Source organism: Emericellopsis atlantica (genome assembly GCF_019669845.1).
Source record: "Emericellopsis atlantica unplaced genomic scaffold F5Z01scaffold_5, whole genome shotgun sequence".
In the NCBI taxonomy this organism is placed as follows: Eukaryota; Fungi; Ascomycota; class Sordariomycetes; order Hypocreales; family Bionectriaceae; genus Emericellopsis; species Emericellopsis atlantica.
The window spans coordinates 462,441-479,896 of NW_025764707.1; the positions used below are offsets into that span (position 1 = coordinate 462,441).

The 17,456-nt window shown below is 55.0% G+C and overlaps 7 protein-coding genes across 7 annotated transcripts; 5 read left to right on the forward strand and 2 right to left on the reverse strand.

Annotated features, from left to right (window-relative positions):
• F5Z01DRAFT_702744 (uncharacterized protein) lies at positions 1-2,482 on the reverse strand. Its single transcript, XM_046266421.1, has 3 exons — positions 1,672-2,482; positions 1,246-1,613; positions 1-1,197 (listed from the first exon to the last, which is right to left on the reverse strand). Exons 1-3 carry the CDS (start codon positions 2,076-2,078, stop codon positions 110-112), a joined length of 1,863 nt encoding a protein of 620 aa, XP_046121033.1. The 5' UTR covers positions 2,079-2,482; the 3' UTR covers positions 1-109.
• A 443-nt stretch (positions 2,483-2,925) lies between these two features.
• F5Z01DRAFT_671557 (uncharacterized protein) lies at positions 2,926-3,893 on the forward strand (the record flags this gene model as incomplete). The annotated part of the gene is made up of 2 exons (XM_046264714.1): positions 2,926-3,640; positions 3,694-3,893. 2 exons carry the CDS (start codon positions 2,926-2,928, stop codon positions 3,891-3,893), a joined length of 915 nt encoding a protein of 304 aa, XP_046121034.1.
• A 168-nt stretch (positions 3,894-4,061) lies between these two features.
• Positions 4,062-5,671, reverse strand: F5Z01DRAFT_452658 (Tricarboxylate/iron carrier). The gene is made up of 3 exons (XM_046259843.1): positions 5,332-5,671; positions 5,113-5,246; positions 4,062-5,054 (listed from the first exon to the last, which is right to left on the reverse strand). Exons 1-3 carry the CDS (start codon positions 5,433-5,435, stop codon positions 4,231-4,233), a joined length of 1,062 nt encoding a protein of 353 aa, XP_046121035.1. The 5' UTR covers positions 5,436-5,671; the 3' UTR covers positions 4,062-4,230.
• A 486-nt stretch (positions 5,672-6,157) lies between these two features.
• F5Z01DRAFT_647740 (uncharacterized protein) lies at positions 6,158-8,534 on the forward strand. Its single transcript, XM_046263004.1, has 2 exons — positions 6,158-8,346; positions 8,406-8,534. The coding sequence occupies exon 1, from the start codon at positions 6,558-6,560 to the stop codon at positions 8,280-8,282; it is 1,725 nt and encodes a 574-aa protein (XP_046121036.1). The 5' UTR covers positions 6,158-6,557; the 3' UTR covers positions 8,283-8,346; positions 8,406-8,534.
• A 65-nt stretch (positions 8,535-8,599) lies between these two features.
• F5Z01DRAFT_453384 (ADP-ribosylation factor family-domain-containing protein) lies at positions 8,600-9,731 on the forward strand. Its single transcript, XM_046259844.1, has 6 exons — positions 8,600-8,663; positions 8,721-8,948; positions 9,004-9,131; positions 9,180-9,325; positions 9,373-9,453; positions 9,509-9,731. The coding sequence occupies exons 2-6, from the start codon at positions 8,890-8,892 to the stop codon at positions 9,638-9,640; spliced, it is 546 nt and encodes a 181-aa protein (XP_046121037.1). The 5' UTR covers positions 8,600-8,663; positions 8,721-8,889; the 3' UTR covers positions 9,641-9,731.
• Positions 9,732-10,685: 954 nt separating this feature from the next.
• Positions 10,686-15,374, forward strand: F5Z01DRAFT_647749 (putative gelsolin repeat protein). Its single transcript, XM_046263005.1, has 2 exons — positions 10,686-14,793; positions 14,844-15,374. Exons 1-2 carry the CDS (start codon positions 11,014-11,016, stop codon positions 15,204-15,206), a joined length of 4,143 nt encoding a protein of 1,380 aa, XP_046121038.1. The 5' UTR covers positions 10,686-11,013; the 3' UTR covers positions 15,207-15,374.
• Positions 15,375-15,654: 280 nt separating this feature from the next.
• F5Z01DRAFT_671562 (uncharacterized protein) lies at positions 15,655-16,347 on the forward strand (the record flags this gene model as incomplete). Its single annotated transcript, XM_046264715.1, has 1 exon — positions 15,655-16,347. The coding sequence occupies one exon, from the start codon at positions 15,655-15,657 to the stop codon at positions 16,345-16,347; it is 693 nt and encodes a 230-aa protein (XP_046121039.1).
• Positions 16,348-17,456: the final 1,109 nt, after the last annotated feature.

Consider the following 17,456-nt stretch of genomic DNA (forward strand, 5'->3'; position numbering starts at 1 on the left):
CTATGCCGTATGTACACTGATAAACCTCGCTCGTAGACGGCCTATTACCACCACATTACCCTCGCAACAGAGACGACGTATGCACGAGGGCTGTATATAAAGCATGCATCTAGCACACCCGCACTCCACACACCTCGACACCCTTGCCTTCCACTTTGGCCAGCCGGTCGAAATACACCCTCATCAAGTCCTTGACAAACGCCGCATCAGCATCACTCCACACATCCAATCCCATGTTTTCGACTGATCGACTGTCCACCATGACAGCACGGGGCTGCGGATGACTGTCATCGAGGAGCGCGTCGCCCTCCTCTGTAGGAGTGCCGTTGTGCTCGTTGTCGGGGTACGCCTCGTCCACGTCTTCAATAATGTCAGACATGACGGAGAGCATCTGCGTTGTGAGGCGGTGAAAATAGGCAACGATGGCCAGCTCCACACGAGCTTCGTCCGCCTCAGCGGACAGCGTCGACTTCTGGTGACGCAGGGCAGCCAGGGAGGCTAGTGACTCGTACGTGGGATCTGAGCGAGACGTGGGCATCGTCATAGTGGGCGTGTGCGGCGTGAGGTCGGCGAGTAGTGCGGTGTCGCGGGAGGTCTCTTCCTGCTCCTCGGAATGGAGTTGCTCGCCGGCCGAAGCCCACCACATGTAGCCGTTGTAGGCGAGAGCAGCCCAGCTGAGTGGTTCAATGACCTTGTCGAACGAGTCGTCGGCGTGGTCAAAGTGCCAAGCTGAGCGGTTGGAGTGGCTCGTCGACGCACGCACTCCGTTGGGGGACGATGGGGTGTCGGCGAGCTGGAAGAGGCCGGCACGTAGGGTGTTGAAGCGACGTAGATCACGCTGGGTGGCGCGAATGGGCACCCCCTTAGGGCACTCGACTGTAGGCCACACCTTATCCTTGGCGTGGCTCGAGTGTTCGGGGGGCATGGTGATGAGCATGTCCCAGAGCGTGTCTTTCATCGCTAGGATAGAGTCGGTCGTGCAGGCTACCCAGCCAGTTCCAGTCTCGTCGTCCAAGTCATCGTCAATGGCATTCTCACGTTGCCCTCGTCGTTTCAAAGCTTCATAATCTTCTGTCAGGAAAGGGATATCGTGCACGCCAATGGTGAAAAGAGGCCTCAATCGTTGCGTAGGCGAGTGCTCGGGGAGGATATTAGTGAGAGATAGCGGGACGTTGGAGAGAATGGACAGATTGTACACTATGTCGGTCAGTCAAGGGGTCAACGCCCGGAGAGTGAGGGGCTCACCAAAGTCGCAGATCTCTTGAACAGGTGTATGGCAAGAAATGAGAATGCGCTGCCTTAGCAACGCGGCTCTGTGAATTGGGAAGATCAACGGCCCAAACTTGTCTAACAAGCTCGTCAGTCTCCAGGCTGGGTGATACGGCGATAGCCTGTGCTCCGCTGGGGCGAGAGACGTTCTATCTGAGCCTGAGCGGTTTCTGTAGTGACCCTTCCTCTGGGGTTGCTCGTTAGGTTCGGAGAATGTAACAGCGGGTGTCACGACTGGCGTCTCCCCAGATGTGGCCGGGGGCTTCGGGTCGTCTTTGTCAAGCTTGTTCGATTTCCAGTAGGTGTCGAGCAATTCTGTGTTGGTGCGATCCTTGGCCAACTCGCTGTACTGACTTAGCTAAAGCTCGGTTGAGTGTCACACGGGGAGGCTGCTGTGCTTACTTGGCCAGATCCTTCAGTCCTTGTGCATGTCTCCAAGCGCGTCCCAATCGTCCGTAACTCAAGGGCACCAGCACTCCAACGGCAATCATGCGCGCATGCCTCGACTCTTCCTCTTCACAGGGCACATTGACAAAGGCGCTGAGACCTGCATGCGCGCCCTCGTGCACAAAGTAGATGAGGTCCTCCGAGACAGTATGTAGCCCCGAAGGAAGAGATTTGTATTCGACTCGTCCATCGACATTGACACCTGGCGCAGTCTGCTGCCAGGCGATCGTGTAGCCTTTCTTCACATCAAAGTCTATGAGAAACAGAGCGTCGATTGGGGGGAGTTCGGGCAGGTGGCTGGAACTCCCGGCTGGCGGGAGAGATATAGTAAGGGGGGACTGCCCTCGGCGACTCGAAGTCATGATGGCGAGCTAGCTAGATGTCGAGGCGCATGATCTGGCGGCGTATACTATGATGGAGGGTATCGTCGGATTACGGGGTCATTCAGGTCAGGCGCGCTGGCTGATTGATCTGTCCTCGTAGAGAATGGGTGTGACCGTGCAGATGAAATGAACAATATCGTAAGGCGGCTTCGTCATGCAGTGAGCAGATTAACCCTCAAACCGATTGTTTCTTTGATGGTGAGCTGCTCTCTGGATGGGGGTAGCAGACGACCCTGATAATTCCCCTGCTCAGTCCACTATCTTATCGGGCGGCGCACCCGCCATCATCTTAGCTTACACGTGATACCTTAGTCAGGCACCATGAGCGGCACTAATTAAGGTATGGGCGTTTCTTCGTCAGGTGTGACTTTGACTAATCGCGCCCCGAATGAGACGGTCTTCTAAATTCGCGACTCCTGAGGTCCGGATGGTACAAGTGACACATCCACTCCAATAACCAGCATTGTTTACTTACGCATGAATGCCGATGCTCGGTGTAAGTTGATTACCTAGGGTGTGGGCCTTGAATGACATGTGTCAGTGACGTCTGGCGGCGGCGGGCTGTTTGGTGGGGTCACTCTCACCGCCCGCCCGCGCGCAAATGACCTGGGACTGGAGGCTGGACCAAGACGTACGTCCTCCATCGACCCCACCATTTACGACGTCGCGCGGCTGTTTCCCTCTCTCGAGTCCAGCTGTCATTGCTTCCTCACAGTCGTTCCTTTGACCAGGACATGCCTTTGTCTTGACGAACTCGACTTCATCTGTGAAGCAGTAAGACGGCGCGCGCGCGTGTCGCCCCCCCGAAGTCGGACCAGCTACGGCCATGTCCTTCACCAGCGCTCTTTCGACGGGCCTTCTGGGCTACCTCGCCCTCACAGTCGCTATGTATGCGCTCTCCTTCGTCATCCCGAAAGCTGGCTTCGCCGCCCGTGTCCTGGCTTCGTATGCGAACCTCATCGTCGCCGCCGTGTTCGGCGTGCTGTCCTCGATCGTCCTCACCCTCCTTGGCTACCAGCAGATCTCGCAATGGGCGACGGCGCGATTCTTCCACTTTACAATGTACTGGTCGACGGGCGTATGCTTCACGGTCGAGGATCCCAAAGACATCCTCGGCACGACCCGTCCCGCCGTCTTTATTGGGAACCACCAGACGGAGCTGGATGTGCTCATGCTCGGGGCTATGTTCCCCAAGTACTGCAGCGTAACAGCCAAGTCCTCGCTCAAGAAGACGCCCTTCTTGGGATGGTTCATGACCTTGAGCGGCAGCATCTTCATTGACCGTAAGAACGCCAAGGATGCCCGCGAGGCCATGAAGGGCGCCGCAGAAGAGATTCGCGCCAAGAAACAGAGTGTGTACATGTTCCCTGAAGGCACAAGAAGCTATGCCAAGGACCCCACGCTGCTGCCCTTCAAGAAGGGGGCTTTCAACTTGGCAGTCCAGGCTGGTGTACCGATTGTGCCTGTGGTGGTCGCCAACTACAGCCATGTACTCTTCGTCAAGAATTTGGTCTTCAGATCGGGCAAGATTCCTATCAAAGGTGAGTCGTTGGGTTTGCTCTGAACAGCAGCTCAGAAAACTGACATGCCATAGTTCTCGACCCTATCCCCACCACTGGCCTTACCGCTGCCGACGTCGACGAGCTGACCCGTACCACCCGGGAGAAGATGCTTCATGAACTCGTCGCGCTGTCCGAAAAAGCCCAGGGTCGTCCCATGGCCGTCCCCGCGACGATCGATTCAGGGTCCAAGGCGGTTGCCTCTGGCATTGACACGACGGTTGGTTCTCTGTAGATCGTGGAGACCAGAGAGGCCGTCGCATCTGCCAACGAATGACGTATGTACGGTATGAGGGAAAACGGCGGGTGGTTCACGAATGGGAGGAGTTGGTTCTTTTGACGGGTAAACTCATGCGATACCCCATAGAGCGGCGGCATTTGTCATTATTTACCTTTTACATATAGTGCTGCGAAGTATTTCACATTGTCGATCCACCTGGTGGCGGTTGCTGTGTCGTGTTTGGCCTGGAGACAGTGGCCAGTCACTCAGAGCAAAGCCCAAGCTTCGAAGACATCATGCAGTTCAACATGTCGTTGGGGCATTCACTCGATTCTATTTTGCCGTCGGTGCTCTATAAACCGCGATTGAAGATGACCTTGCCGTCCACGCCGCCCTTGCCGTGGAATTCGGGCTCCAGTTTGTCTGCGCTGATCTCCTGCTGCTGAGGGAAGACAGCCAGGGCCAAGGGCAACGCGCAGAACGAAGTCGCGGCAATCAGACCCAGGTTGATGCCTATTGGGAGCGCAGCTCTGGCCCTAGGTCGCGCCTTGAAGAATTCCTTCTCCAGGATGTTCTTGTACCAGTTTGCCTTGGACTCGATATAGTAGAGACCCATGGCTGGCAGGATCATGATGGGGCTGTTGTTAAAGACACGACTGGCGGCCGTCTCGTACACAGCCAGCTTCGCAGCCTTGTGACTCCTGCCCAGCGATGGGACATCGCGCTCTGACTTGCCCTCCTCCTGCAGCTTCTTCTTCTCGGCGTCGGACAGCACCGGCTTCACGTCGATGCCAGTGACGATTTCTCCGCGGCGCATGAGGTACGCATTCAAAGCACCAGCTGACGCGACCGCAGCGAAGGGAACCAGTCTCTTCAGGATGTTGCGCGCACTCGGCGACACCTTGAGTCGCGGCACGACGGCGTTCAGACCCAGGGCCACGGAGCAGGACGCGCTGACCGCAACGGCGTACGACTTGGCCATATCTGCCGTGGTCATTGGCGAGGACTTGTTGGCATTGGCAGTGTTGATGGCGACATTGAGACTCTGGTTAGCGACTTGCCAGCCGACGGTGCCCAAGGTCGAGAGCCCAGGCTGCAGCATGCCCGCAGTGACGACGAGGTTGGACAAGACAAAGGACGACATTCGGAAGGGCAGAAGGACGGGCTCGCCGGTATCTGCCACACGCGAAGATCAGTAGAGGCTCGACTTGGCCCGTTTGCGCTGCGCTCGTACCGGGGTGAAGAGTCGAGTCAACGACCTTTTTGGCGTGCCAGAGCTCCGGCGACATGTTTTCGGTCTTGCCAGTCTTGTACTCCGTCACCAATCGCTTCGCCTTTTCCAAGCCAGAGGAGCCAGCAAAGAGTGTGCTTGATCGTGTTAGCTCCTTGTCGCAAATGGTTGTCGCGCGCGCCGGTTGATCATCACAGCCGCCGGACCAGTGCTGTCTCTCACCTGGGATCCGTCATGCCGACCGAATGCCTCACTCGGCCCATGTACGTCTTCAGATCATACTGCGACTGCGGCAGCTCGCGGCTACCTGGCAAGGACGCCGACATCTCGCTGGTCGGTCTGTTTGGCGAGCGGAGGCGCGTCGGAGGTTCGAAGTGAACGTCTGTGGATTTCGCCGGCGAAAATTAATGAAGGACAGTCTAACGCAAAGACGTCGCCGGCTTGTCGAGAGCGCGACAGCAGCGAGTGGCTGGCAATGGGCAAAAGAAGCGAGCGGTGAAGTGTGCGACGACTGGACGCTGTGCCGCCAAAAGATTGTCAAAGGCGACGGACGATAAGCGGACCCCACACCGACTTCGGCGGTGACTGGACTAGCGCTAGCCCCTTTCAACGTCCCTAGACGGACAACCACAGCAATGACAATGCTAATCATTAAGATATTGTCAGTATTTCATCCTGTGCAACGCAACGTACAACTAAAAGAGCTCGAGGACCTCGAGGGCTTGTCGTTTTGATTCTGATTTTGACGTTGCAGCCTATACTTCTAACTTTTTGCATCTGTCGTTCAGTCCAGTATGTATGATATCAACAATCAAGGAGAAAAGGGGTGTGGACTCGCCGCAGCAATCACAGCAGCAACAACTAATAACCACTGCTATTCCTACTATTCAGGTGTACCGCGCTGACTATGCTGTTACTCCTCATCGCTTATTAGATCACACTGTTGATCACTCTAGCTTCGTAACCGAGATACTCGTCACTTTGCTCTACCAGTGTTAACGTGAACTCAGCTTCATGAAATCCATCTCGAGTATATTCTAGATTCGAGGCTCAATAGTAGACATCTCTCAAGTCTCTCTTGAAGGCAGGACTTTGCAGGGTAGGTCTGCGGCGTATGTATCATTAATACCTTATGCTTTTGATTGATGCGATGCTAAACAAACATGGGTTGATTTCCGCCCACGGTCCCTCTGTTTCGTCCGAGGTTTGTAATCAGCCCTTACAAACTACTTGCAGTGGGATAACAGACCGATAGGCGCCTATTCCCCTCTTTCTTTCAGCTACCTAGGTCCTCTGCGTCAAAACTGCCTTCTCACAAACCCATCTCACCTTGACCTTGGCCCACTTTCACAACTGTCAGAAGCTTGAACACTGGTAGCTCCGAAGGCATAAAGAGCATCTGTCGCTCTTTTTACCGGCGTGCAAGGCCTCGCACCACGCTCACTCAAATGTCTCCTACCGAAAAAGCATGCCTCCTTGCTTCACTTATCTCTTCAACGCTAACCTGCCCGCAGAGCACTCCAGAAGCCAGAATGCCGAAAGAGTCGAAGCCAACCCCCCGACTGGCAGTCAGTGCTGCCATTAACGGCGCAAGCGAATGGCTAGCTACATGTACGCCGACCAAGGTGGCAGCTACATCGAGCACGGTGCACATACACACAACGCCAATCTTGAAAGAGCAACAGAAGGGACTGACTCTCCAACTGGGGCTTTCGCCAGAAACCCCTGATGGTGGCCGCTTTGGCGATGACCAGTGCACAAGCAAGCATCCCTCCATGCCTACGACTGCGCAATCTGTTATCGTTAGCTCAGCCCATTCGGACATTGGTGATCAATCCTCGGATGACCATATACATGATGCGTCAAACGAAGCACAAAGTTTGCAACTCAAGGCGAAATCCTCTACAGCTGCATTCTCCCATAAAGATGATCGGACTTTGTTTGGGCAAGACTCCAAGGGAAGTCCAGCAGAATTGTCGTTGAACAGCGACAATGGACACGATGAGTGTTCTCTGAGAGCTGACGGACTTGATTCATGGGAGAGCGATGGATCTCAACCAAAGTCTGCACATTTTGTACACGCATGGCTCCAGGCGATTCGCGTCTCGAAGTGCACTGATCTCACTGCCAGGCTTAGCGACCCAGACAGGCAGCATCAGGACATCGACACCGAATCAGGCGAATTTCTTCAACCGTGTCAGCACCCCAGCACGGTGCCGTTCCCTGACTTGGATGAGGATGCTGGAATGCAGTGGAAGCGCCAAAACATGACACCGGCCCTTCACATCAGAGAAGATCTGGACCTCAGAAGAAGAGTGGCCTACCAGAAACAACAGAGAGAGATTGACCAAGAATGGGCACGACGCGAAGCTGAGCGCACCCCTTCTCCGACGTGGCCACAGTCAGACTATCCTATTCGGCCGGCTGTCATCGGAGACATGGCGAAGATTGCAGAGATCATGACAATGGAGAGCCAGGCTGAGAAGGCGCCCCAGATCATCGCATCGGCTCCAATCACTGCGGAGGACGTCCGCTACATCTTCGACAGGAGCATCAGCAATTATCGGCCTTTTGTTGTCGCTTTCCAGGAGGACGTCTTGCTGCATCTCCACAGCTGGCCCAAGGGTAGCGAGAAGGCCCATGAAGAATATGTCAAGTTTCGAGCTGCCCAGCCATGCGAGGCCGAAAAGGTGGTAGGATTTGCTTTCGTCGATGAGGCTCGCGTAGGCTTTTTGCAAACAGCATGCCCTGGGTCCCGCCACTCGGGTCAGATTCGTGTCGTGGTGCACCCAGAATATCGCCGTCAGAAGATTGGCCAGAGCTTGCTGGACTGTGTCCTGACGCGGATCATCACAGGGTACCAGAGCCAAATCGACTACAAGTGGGAGTGTGCGGATGAGATGTCCATCTATTCGCGGATGCGGAACTTCAACGTCCGCGACTATGCCCACCTCTTTGTGGAAGTACTTGTGCAACGCGGGGAGAAGGCAGATGGTGCCTGGCAGTCTGGGCTGCTGGAGAAGCTCGACTTTGAACAGGTCGCTCACCTCGACATGGCTGTACGAACCGACCGTGGGAGCGACAGTGCCTGGCTCGATCTGCAGCTGTGGCAGTTGAATACGGGTGTAGTTGTGCGCGACAAGGCTCCTGGGGCTTATTTGGAAGATGTGTGATCGCCTGTACGATGGGGGTTGGAGGGTTGGACGTGGTGGGAAGAGTACATGTATGTACGCTGATCTGTGTTTGAGGATTAACATGAAGGTGAGACTGAGGACTCGGGAGTGAGAATTGCTCACCCGTGTGAGACTATGGAAAATACACCCTAGGGGTTATTGTTTGAGATTTCTGAACAATTGAAAACACTTGGCTCTTGACAGTCGTGCCACCTTCTAATTCAAAACGAGTCCCCACACCCAATACCTTGTTGATACATGTCATCAATAATACTAACAGAGAATCGAATCTTCTTCATGACTCTCTGTAAATTCAGCTATTAATCCGCCTGTTCGGTTTGTTGGTCCGTAGCATTGATGGCCTGCAGGTCGAGGTACAGGGTAAGGTATGGTAGCCTGATGCGGAACACCTTCAGCCTGCTCATTAATTACGGCCAGTCTCTACTACGGCGGAAAAGGCATTGGCCAGTGCAGTCATCAATCACGCATATCACAAAACGTCCGGCCAACTTCACATCAATTTACAATCACTCCTCCATTCGTAGATATCGCAGCTGCCCGCGCGCTGAAGTACCGGTTGTCCCGCGCATCGTTCCAGTGAAGCAGGATGCTGTCGATTCTAAGAAAAGCGCGACTGAAGGACAAGGAGATGCGTATCCTCATGCTGTAAAGTCACACATCGAGCCCACCCGCTCTAGTGCCCGACTGACCTGGGCGTCAGTGGCCTCGACAATGCCGGCAAGACTACAATTGTCAAGAAGATCATGGGGGAAGACGTGAATACAGTCAGTCCAACCCTGGGCTTCATCATCAAGACCATCGACTACGACGGGTACAAGCTGAACATATGTGAGGGCCCACCAAGACTAGCGGATGTACAGCGTCTCACTCTAGCAGGGGATGTCGGCGGACAGAAAACGCTGCGGTCGTACTGGCGAAACTATTTTGAAAAGACGGATGCGTTGATCTGGGTGGTAGATGCAACGGATCGATTCAGGACGGAGGATTGTCGCGAGGAGCTTCACGGTCTGCTCCAAGAGGAGGTAGGTCTGCAGGCGGAAGTTGATGTACGCTGGGCTGACAACCACAGCGTCTGGCGGGAGCAAGTCTACTGGTCTTTGCCAACAAGACAGACGTCGCCGGTTGTATGGACGAGAGAGAGATCATCACTGTGAGCATCGTCGTCGTAATGTTCCAGTTTGTTGGACAAGTAGCTGACGATGCAGGCACTCGATCTAGGGTCGATACGGACACATGGGTGGGAGATCAAGCAGTGCAGCGCCATGACAGGGAGGAATCTCAAGGAAGGGCTTGCGTGGGTTGTTGCGGATGCCAAAAAGAGGCTCTTCCTCTACTGAGGCTCCCCCTGACTTTCTTGTTGTCTCACGTCCAGCTAGTCTGATTGTGGTCTGGCCTTCGCGGTGGTCGCCATGAGGTTGAGGGGTTTTCACTGATTGACGCAAAACCGTGGCAAACTTGAAAGTTGCTAGGCGAGCATGAGTGGAACTAGGAGTATCTCTTCCATTGTTTGGGCCAATTATGACGAATAATTGGGACATGTTAGACTTCGATGGTCGGATATTGACGACGACATCGGGGCAACGATCGCGACGCGGGGTTTGTTGGCTGTGTTTACTCTGCGCAACTCAAGTAAACAAAACGCCACGGGGGCCAGCCGGTTCCAACCGACTGGTCTTGGGGAACTGTCTCCGAATGGAGCAAATTCGCAGTATTGGACGTACTGGCGTGAATAGATGCAAGAGACAATGATGCATTGAATGACGGCAAGGAGCACATGAACTCATTTCATGCACAGTATTACATATGTCTTGATTCAATCCAGGCCGGTCGCATGTTCAGCGGCCCTGATTGAGCGTGGTGGGCGGGTTAATTCAGGTAGTTAGCGTCCTGTGCCTGGGGAGGACTGGACTGGACTGGAGCGGCCACCTCCAGCCGCCGGACGTCACCAGAAGAAAAAGGCGGATGTGCCTGAACATTGCAGGCTGGCCTGTCTCACCCACGTACGAACATTTTCTGTACTCTTTATACCATTATCCTTCGCTTTCCCTCTCCTGGACGGTCAACGATTTGATTTACAGTGCTAAATCACGACCTCTGCCGGCCATCTTAAGCACACACACGGTCCTTGTCATGCCGAGCCGGAGCTGCAGCCATTGCGATGTCAGACGAAGTTTCCCAATTCCTCGAATCGGTCGAGCGCCTTCGAGGCCAGCAAATTGAAGAAGACGAGGTCCGCGCCCGTGAACTGGAGCAATATCTGGCTGCCAAGCGAGAGCGTCAGGCCCGAAGAGAAGGTGCGTAATCATCTCATTCATACCCATATCCACCGCATGGCATGGCATGGCATGGCATAGCCTATGCCTAGTTGCTGGGGTGGCGTGCTCATGTCGGCGGCCCTCCAGTCTTCTGCCAGCCTGACTTGTTGTTGCGCATTCACAGCCGTGCGACTTGTGCGCCCACTTTCTTGGCCAGTTTTTCGTCCGGACTCTCAGCGTCATTGTTTATACCACCAGAGCGAAGCTAATGCTCTTGACGCGCAGAACGCGCCAGGTCGATATCTCCACAGAAATCCTCGCCAGCAAACACGCCGTCACCACGATCGAGTCGCCAAACCTCACGACTTGGGGAACCGCCACGAGTAGACTTGCCAGCCGCTCTCGAGGACTCGGCAGAGCTATCCTTCGCCTACACAGAAGGCGATTCGGAAAACATGACCTTTTCTTCCCCTACAAAGGAGAACGAGTCACCTGCGGATGCCGAGAAGCGAAGCACGCCACCTACGCGCACCAACACAATGTCGTGGCAGAGAAGACCGACGTCACGAGGCGGTACGAGGCCCTTGAGCATGGTTGCGGCCCAAAACGCAACCCAGAGGTCCCTTGTAGGATCGCCAGAACCCGCGCCGCTCTCAGCAACCGAACCCAGCTTCTCGAGGGACCAGATTGCGCAAAACCTCCTGGCCAAGGACCCGTCTTGGTTTCGCCAGACCTCTGAAAGGGGACAGGGCTCAGCAGCATACAGGCGCAATCAGGTGGAGGACGACGATCGCTCAGATGTGAGCTCAGGCAGGGCTCAGCTGCCTGGTATGTCTGACAATACCAGAGAGCGATCGACGTCGGCCACCAGCTCGACGACAACTGTGACCGCTCGCGGTGGGCTGGCTTCGCCCCTCCCTATATCCGAGTCTAGTTTCGACAAATCTTTCGAGCCGTCTTCCGATGAGACTCTACTCAAATCGCCGACCGGGTTGTCCTCAAGCCGACCCACTTCACCTACCAAAGGAATGGGTGGATTCGTTCAGAGCGCCATGATGAAAAGGTCTGACAGCGTGAAACGATGGAGTGTACAAACGTCTGGCCTTACGAGAGCAGACACTGTCACCCCAAGCCGCAATGGCATCGGTCGTGATCGACCTGCCTTTCCCCGCAGCCATTCCAAGACCCCGAGCTCGAGTCGACCAACCTCGCGACACGGCGAGCGACAAGCGAGTAACGGAGACACTACTACAGCGTCAGAGGCGACCTCGCCAGCGGAGACCGAGGGCCAGTCCCACACCATCGATACTGCGCTACCCGTAAGCCCCTCCAAGACCATGGACACGAGGAGGTGGAGTCCGACAAAATCGAGCTGGCTAGAGACGGCCCTCAACAGGCCCGAGTCGCCAAAGCCTCAGCCCAAGCCACAGACGCCGAGCCAACCAGCCTGGAAGGAAGCCTTGAACCGAAAGGCTGCCGGTCCCGCAGAGAGTGACACCGGGCGCCCTGCATCAGTGTCTCATCGCCATCAGGTCAGCATTGGCGGTCTCCTGAGGTCCTCCCCCATGGGAACTGGAATCAAGTCCAACACGACTGACCTTGGAGGCATCTATTCGCCACCAGCTAGAGGCAATAGGCCATCGTTGGGCCCCAGAGTCCCCTCGAAGCCCTCACACATTAATATTGAAGCTAAGAAGGAGCCACAGGCTGCGGCTAGCGGCGACGATGATTCTGCCGAGCCTCTAGCAGCAGAAGAATCCATGCCCGCTGCTGTGGCTAAACCACCTGCTCCAAAGCCGAAACCCCAGACTCCCCCAAAGAAGGACTTTCGAGCAAATCTACGACAGCGGCCTGCAGATTCTGGCCCTTCCCAAGCTGCCGAGCCAGAGTTCAAAAATGCGCTTGGCAACTTGCGCCGAACCAAAACCCAGAATTACGTGGCTCCGGATGAGCTCAAGGGTAACATCCTTCGAGGCAAGAACGCGCTCAACGTAACAGATGGACCACAAAAGTCGGTGCGCAAGGATGAATTCAAGGATGCAATTCTCAAGAAGAAGGAGGACTTCAACAAGGCACAGCATGAGGGGAAGGGTGTTACCCGAACCCCTGTGACCGATGCTGATAAACCCCTGCCAGAAGGGCTAGCACGTCGAAGCGAGCTTGGTAAGCTTCCAAATGCTAGAGGCAACACCGCAGGGTCGGGGACCTCCGATGTTCTCAAACCCTCACCTGCACCGAAGCCATCGTCAGTATCGTCACCAGGGGCCTCGTCACCTCAGGCGCAACATGTGCTAAGCCCTTCTCCCGAGCGTCTCACAAGGGTCTCTACGGAACCTGCTGCAAGCCCCTCTGACCCAGCCACCCGCCGGTTACCAAGCCTTCCAAAAGAGACCAGCGCGCCTTCATCACTTCAAAGCCGCGTCGGAGGCGGCAAGTTGGCCGATCGATTTAACCCTGCACTGGCGGGTATACTCGCGAGAGGGCCACCTCCCGCGTCCTCTGAAGGATCCCGAGAGTCTCGGAACGCAAATGAGGCGACACCGGCCAGTGGTCCTGATGAACCATCAAAGCCTGGACCTCAGCTGACACACATGACTAAGGGTCGTGCGCGCGGCCCTAAGAGGAAAGCACCCACGACCGCAGCGTCTACTCAGCCGCAAAAGGCACCGGAGGTCAAGTCGCATCAGCAAGGCTATTCTGAGCCTGACTCTGAGGAAGCTCACACACCCGTACGGGCTCTGCCAGTTCCCCCACAAAGCCACGGGACAAAACCAATATCGCCAAAAGTAGCACCGAAGCCTTTCACTAAACCTTCTGTCAACGGGACACCGGAGAAAGGCTCGCCTCACAGTCGCCCGACGCCTCTGACCATCGGCACCAGGACCCCTGATGCAGGACCAATTCGCGTACTTCCAATCCGCGGCCAACCCACCGGAGGCGACAAGCCTACAGCTGCGCCTGTGTCGCCCATCAAACCCCATAAGACGGGAGGGGATGTGTCGCAGCCAGGATCGCCGCGTAAGCTCGATATGAATCGCATGTCCAGGTTCCTAGACGACTCTGCTGTCCGCAGCCGTGCCGACTCCCTTCCCCAGCCGATCAGAATGACTCACCAGCGTACTGGCTCGAGGTCACCGACCAAGTTTGAGCGGCCGCTGGAGCCGCAACCGCTGTCGCCCACCAAGGTGGACCGCGAGCACACGGTTCCTGTGCGAAGTGCCGCTTCGCGATTTGGTGGCGGTGTCAAGTCGCCCTCTAGCACCCATGAGTCTCCCCCTGAGACCTTTGATCGAGACTTGCTGCCTAGCATGTCGAGATCGCCGGGATCACCCACGCGAGCACTGCCTACTCCACCGTCTGCGAGCGTGCGTTCTCCTCCTCTCAGCAGATCGCCAATTCGCTCGCCCACCAAGGCTAGCAGCGAACTGTCGACCTTGTTGACACAGTTCTTCGGGCCTGGCCGCCCCAAACAGGACTGCAGATTCGATGCAGCTGAGCTTCTGGCCTCGAAGCCCAATGGCCATGGTAAAGTCAAGACCTTGGATGTACGAATGGCCCAGCTCTCAGGGGGTGGCAAGACGTTGGATATACAGCAGCAGTTTGAACGAACGCTGTTCGAAGACGAGATGTACATCTGCACACATGAGTTTATGAGTGAGTCGGGGGCTCAGGCCCTCAACGTCTATTTCTGGGTGGGCGACGGAGTTTCTCGCGCGACAGCCGATGACGCACAGCTCTTTGCGCAAAGAGAGGCAAAGTCAAGGGGCGGAAAGATGATCAGACTCGGACAAGGAAGCGAGACTTCAGAGTTCCTGCAGGCCTTGGGCGGAGCCATTGTCGTTCTACGAGGCTCGAGCAGCAAGTTTGAACCCACTGCCAAGAGGATGCTATGCGGTCGACGTCATTTGGGGGAGGTCGTCTTTGACGAGGTCGACTTCCTCCAGAGCAGCCTCTGTGCTGGGTTTCCTTACCTGATTACTGAGGCTGGCAAAAGCTTCTTATGGAAGGGCAAGGGAAGCACTGTCGATGAACTCAGTTGCGCACGACTCATTGGCATGGAGCTCTCGCCCTCGGGCGAGCTCGTCGAGTGCGAAGAAGAGTCCGAACCAGACGCTTTCTGGAACCTGTTTGCCCCCGGCACGAAGCCTCATTCGGCTGATCACTGGAGACTGAAGCCCAAGTATGATAAGTACGGCGGCAGACTGTTCTGCTCTGATGCCGATTCACCCCAGCAGGTAAGGCACTTTGACCCACGGTAATGTTCTGTGCTAACTCGACCTGATAGATCTACGAAATTTCGCCGTTCAGCCAGGCCGATTTGCTGTCTACCAACATCTATGTGCTCGACGCGTTTTTCGAGATGTACGTTATAGTTGGCTCCCGCGCAGGGTCAAACTTCCCGTCATTCCGCAACGCTCTCGAGTTTGCACAAGAATACGCGATCCTTGCCGCCGGCATGGAGGACAGGCCCTTTGTGCCCATCAGCACGGTGGTGCTGGAGGGTGTGCCGCGAGACTTGAAGAGGGTTTTCCGCAAGTGGGAAGATGACCGCAGCCCGACTGTGACGAAAGAGACTGGCGGGTTGCGCAGAGGGAGGAGTCTGAGGGTTGTACCCCTGACGCAGGCGTTGCAGGCACTCAATGAGTGAGTGCGTCTGTATGTGCACGGATGTGACAAAGTTTTATATGAGGCTCATGTTGGATGGATGTATGTATTTAGGGGCGGTGGCTAAAGCATTGGCGCTGGCGGGGCTGCATGTACACAAGGGGCAGGGCATCTTGTTTTATATCCATAAAATTATTATACCGTCTAGACGCTCCTTTCACACAGGTGATGCTCATTCACTGTACGCTGTCGTTTGCTTGTTCCATGTTCCAAGCAGGGCGTTAACATGAGACGGTCCAGTCACTGGCGGCCTCGCTGCCACACCCAGTCACTTTGCCCTCAGATCACCTCTATTTATTCTACAATCATCAGAACAGACTCTGACCTCTCTCCTTTCTTCCTTGGCCTTCAAACGCATCACCACAACGACCGTCAACTCAGTTCTACATTGCATCCCCCCTCCCCCTACAACACAACTGGATTAGGTCAACATGTCGACCGCGGAGGACAAGTTCACCGATCTAGACGATGCGAGGGAATTTTCTTATCTGATGGGTTGCTTTCCGAACCCCCCTGCTCGCGAACGCCCACTTCCTTCCGAGCAGAACGATGACGATCTCTTTAGAGCCATGAAACGACTCGAGTCGCGCTGCACAGCCCTGCAGAAAGAAATCAACAGCTTCAAAAGCACTGATTACCCCCTGATCTGTCGTGTGTACGATCTTGAGGAAGATCTCGCTGCTCTGTGCAAGAGGGTCGCCAAAACCGGCGTTGCCGTCGCTCAGCGCAAGTCTTTGGTCAACAGGGGTCGTCAGCAGAAAGGCGATTCCAAGAAACGGCCAGGCCACCCCGAACCTCAACCCAAGCCGGAGAAGCCTTCTGCGAAAGGCAACACTGGCGGGCAGCTTGATCCAACATGGCTGCCGCAGCCGGTGTCCTCGAATGGTGGCTACAGGCACCTGTACTTTTCTCCGGCGCACACAAGTATGGAAGACACGCTCTTTCAGCCAGAGTTCCTTGACTATGGCTGCGACAATTTTTCTCAGAGTCGACGTCGAGTGGCTGTCTCTGGTGACTTTGTTCCCCCAAAGGTCCGCGACAAAGCCTGCAACGGAGAGAGCGAGGACAGCGACGCCATTGATTCTGGCTACTGTCTCATCTCCAAGGCCACTTTCGATAATTGAGTGATCTTTGAGCGGCAGTTGTCTGGCTCTAATGGATTTGAGGTGTTGAATATGGGTTTGCAAGGTGAAGCCCTCTCATTGCAGGTGGTTTGCCGCCACATCGAGTCTGCATCGGCTTGCCTGAAGGCGCTGCAGCATCATGGAGTATTTTAGCAAAGACAGGAGGCTGTTTGGTCTGCCTTGAGGTCTAGGCAAGTCAATCAAGAGAATTACGAAACCGTCTTAGCTTGGCGTCTGTTGCTGGGTACTAACCCTTACGATGATAGTCCAAAATGATACAGAATGCTTCCCCTGGGGTTTACTCGATTAAGGTTTTATAGTGAAACTGTGTATTTCGACTAAGGTACCATATTATCTACCTTAAACCTAGCTTGAAGTATATTGTCCGTTGATGCACAGAACTGCGTGCATTTAGTGTTACGGCTCCAGCAGGGACGGGTGGCCGAAGAGACTTTGAGCTTGAGTGATCTCCTAGACTACTAACAGTATTTCGATATATGTTTCTTTGAACTCGACTTCTTGTTTCGGGGCAACGCGGGGCCATATACTGCGCCTCTTACGCGACTCGATTGTGCGACATCGTGCATGTGGTTGGGCCAGGTCCTTGATTAGTACAAGATGACCTGAATCTACGATGATTCAAGCCGTGCGCACATATATGGTCAACAATGACGGGAACTAGTTTCGTTGCCGGGAGACCGTGTGGACTCTATACCGCATTAGGCAATGCGACTTCGGAATGTACTTTGCACTGCAGGAGGACCCTGGATTTTTGACCTGCATCGCTCAAACTGAAAGCCTAACGAGGACTCGTGGTTCACCAATTAGCTGCTGGATTTCCGCTTGACTTGAGATTGCGGGCTGTGCGAGCAATTCGCTTTCTTTCCTTTTTCCAGTCGCAGGATGAGCAAATTGACACAGCGTGATATTTAACGCCGGTGGCTTGACGCTCAACGGCTCTACTTACCCTGTATCACTTACGCCAGCGTGTCTCGGTACGGGGGCGGTGAGTGTTTTGAACTCAAATTGTACTTAGGATTCGACCAGGAATCCCTCGGATTAATAAGGGCGAAGCCAAATGGGCGATGGTTTGTTTGGAGAGACAGCGC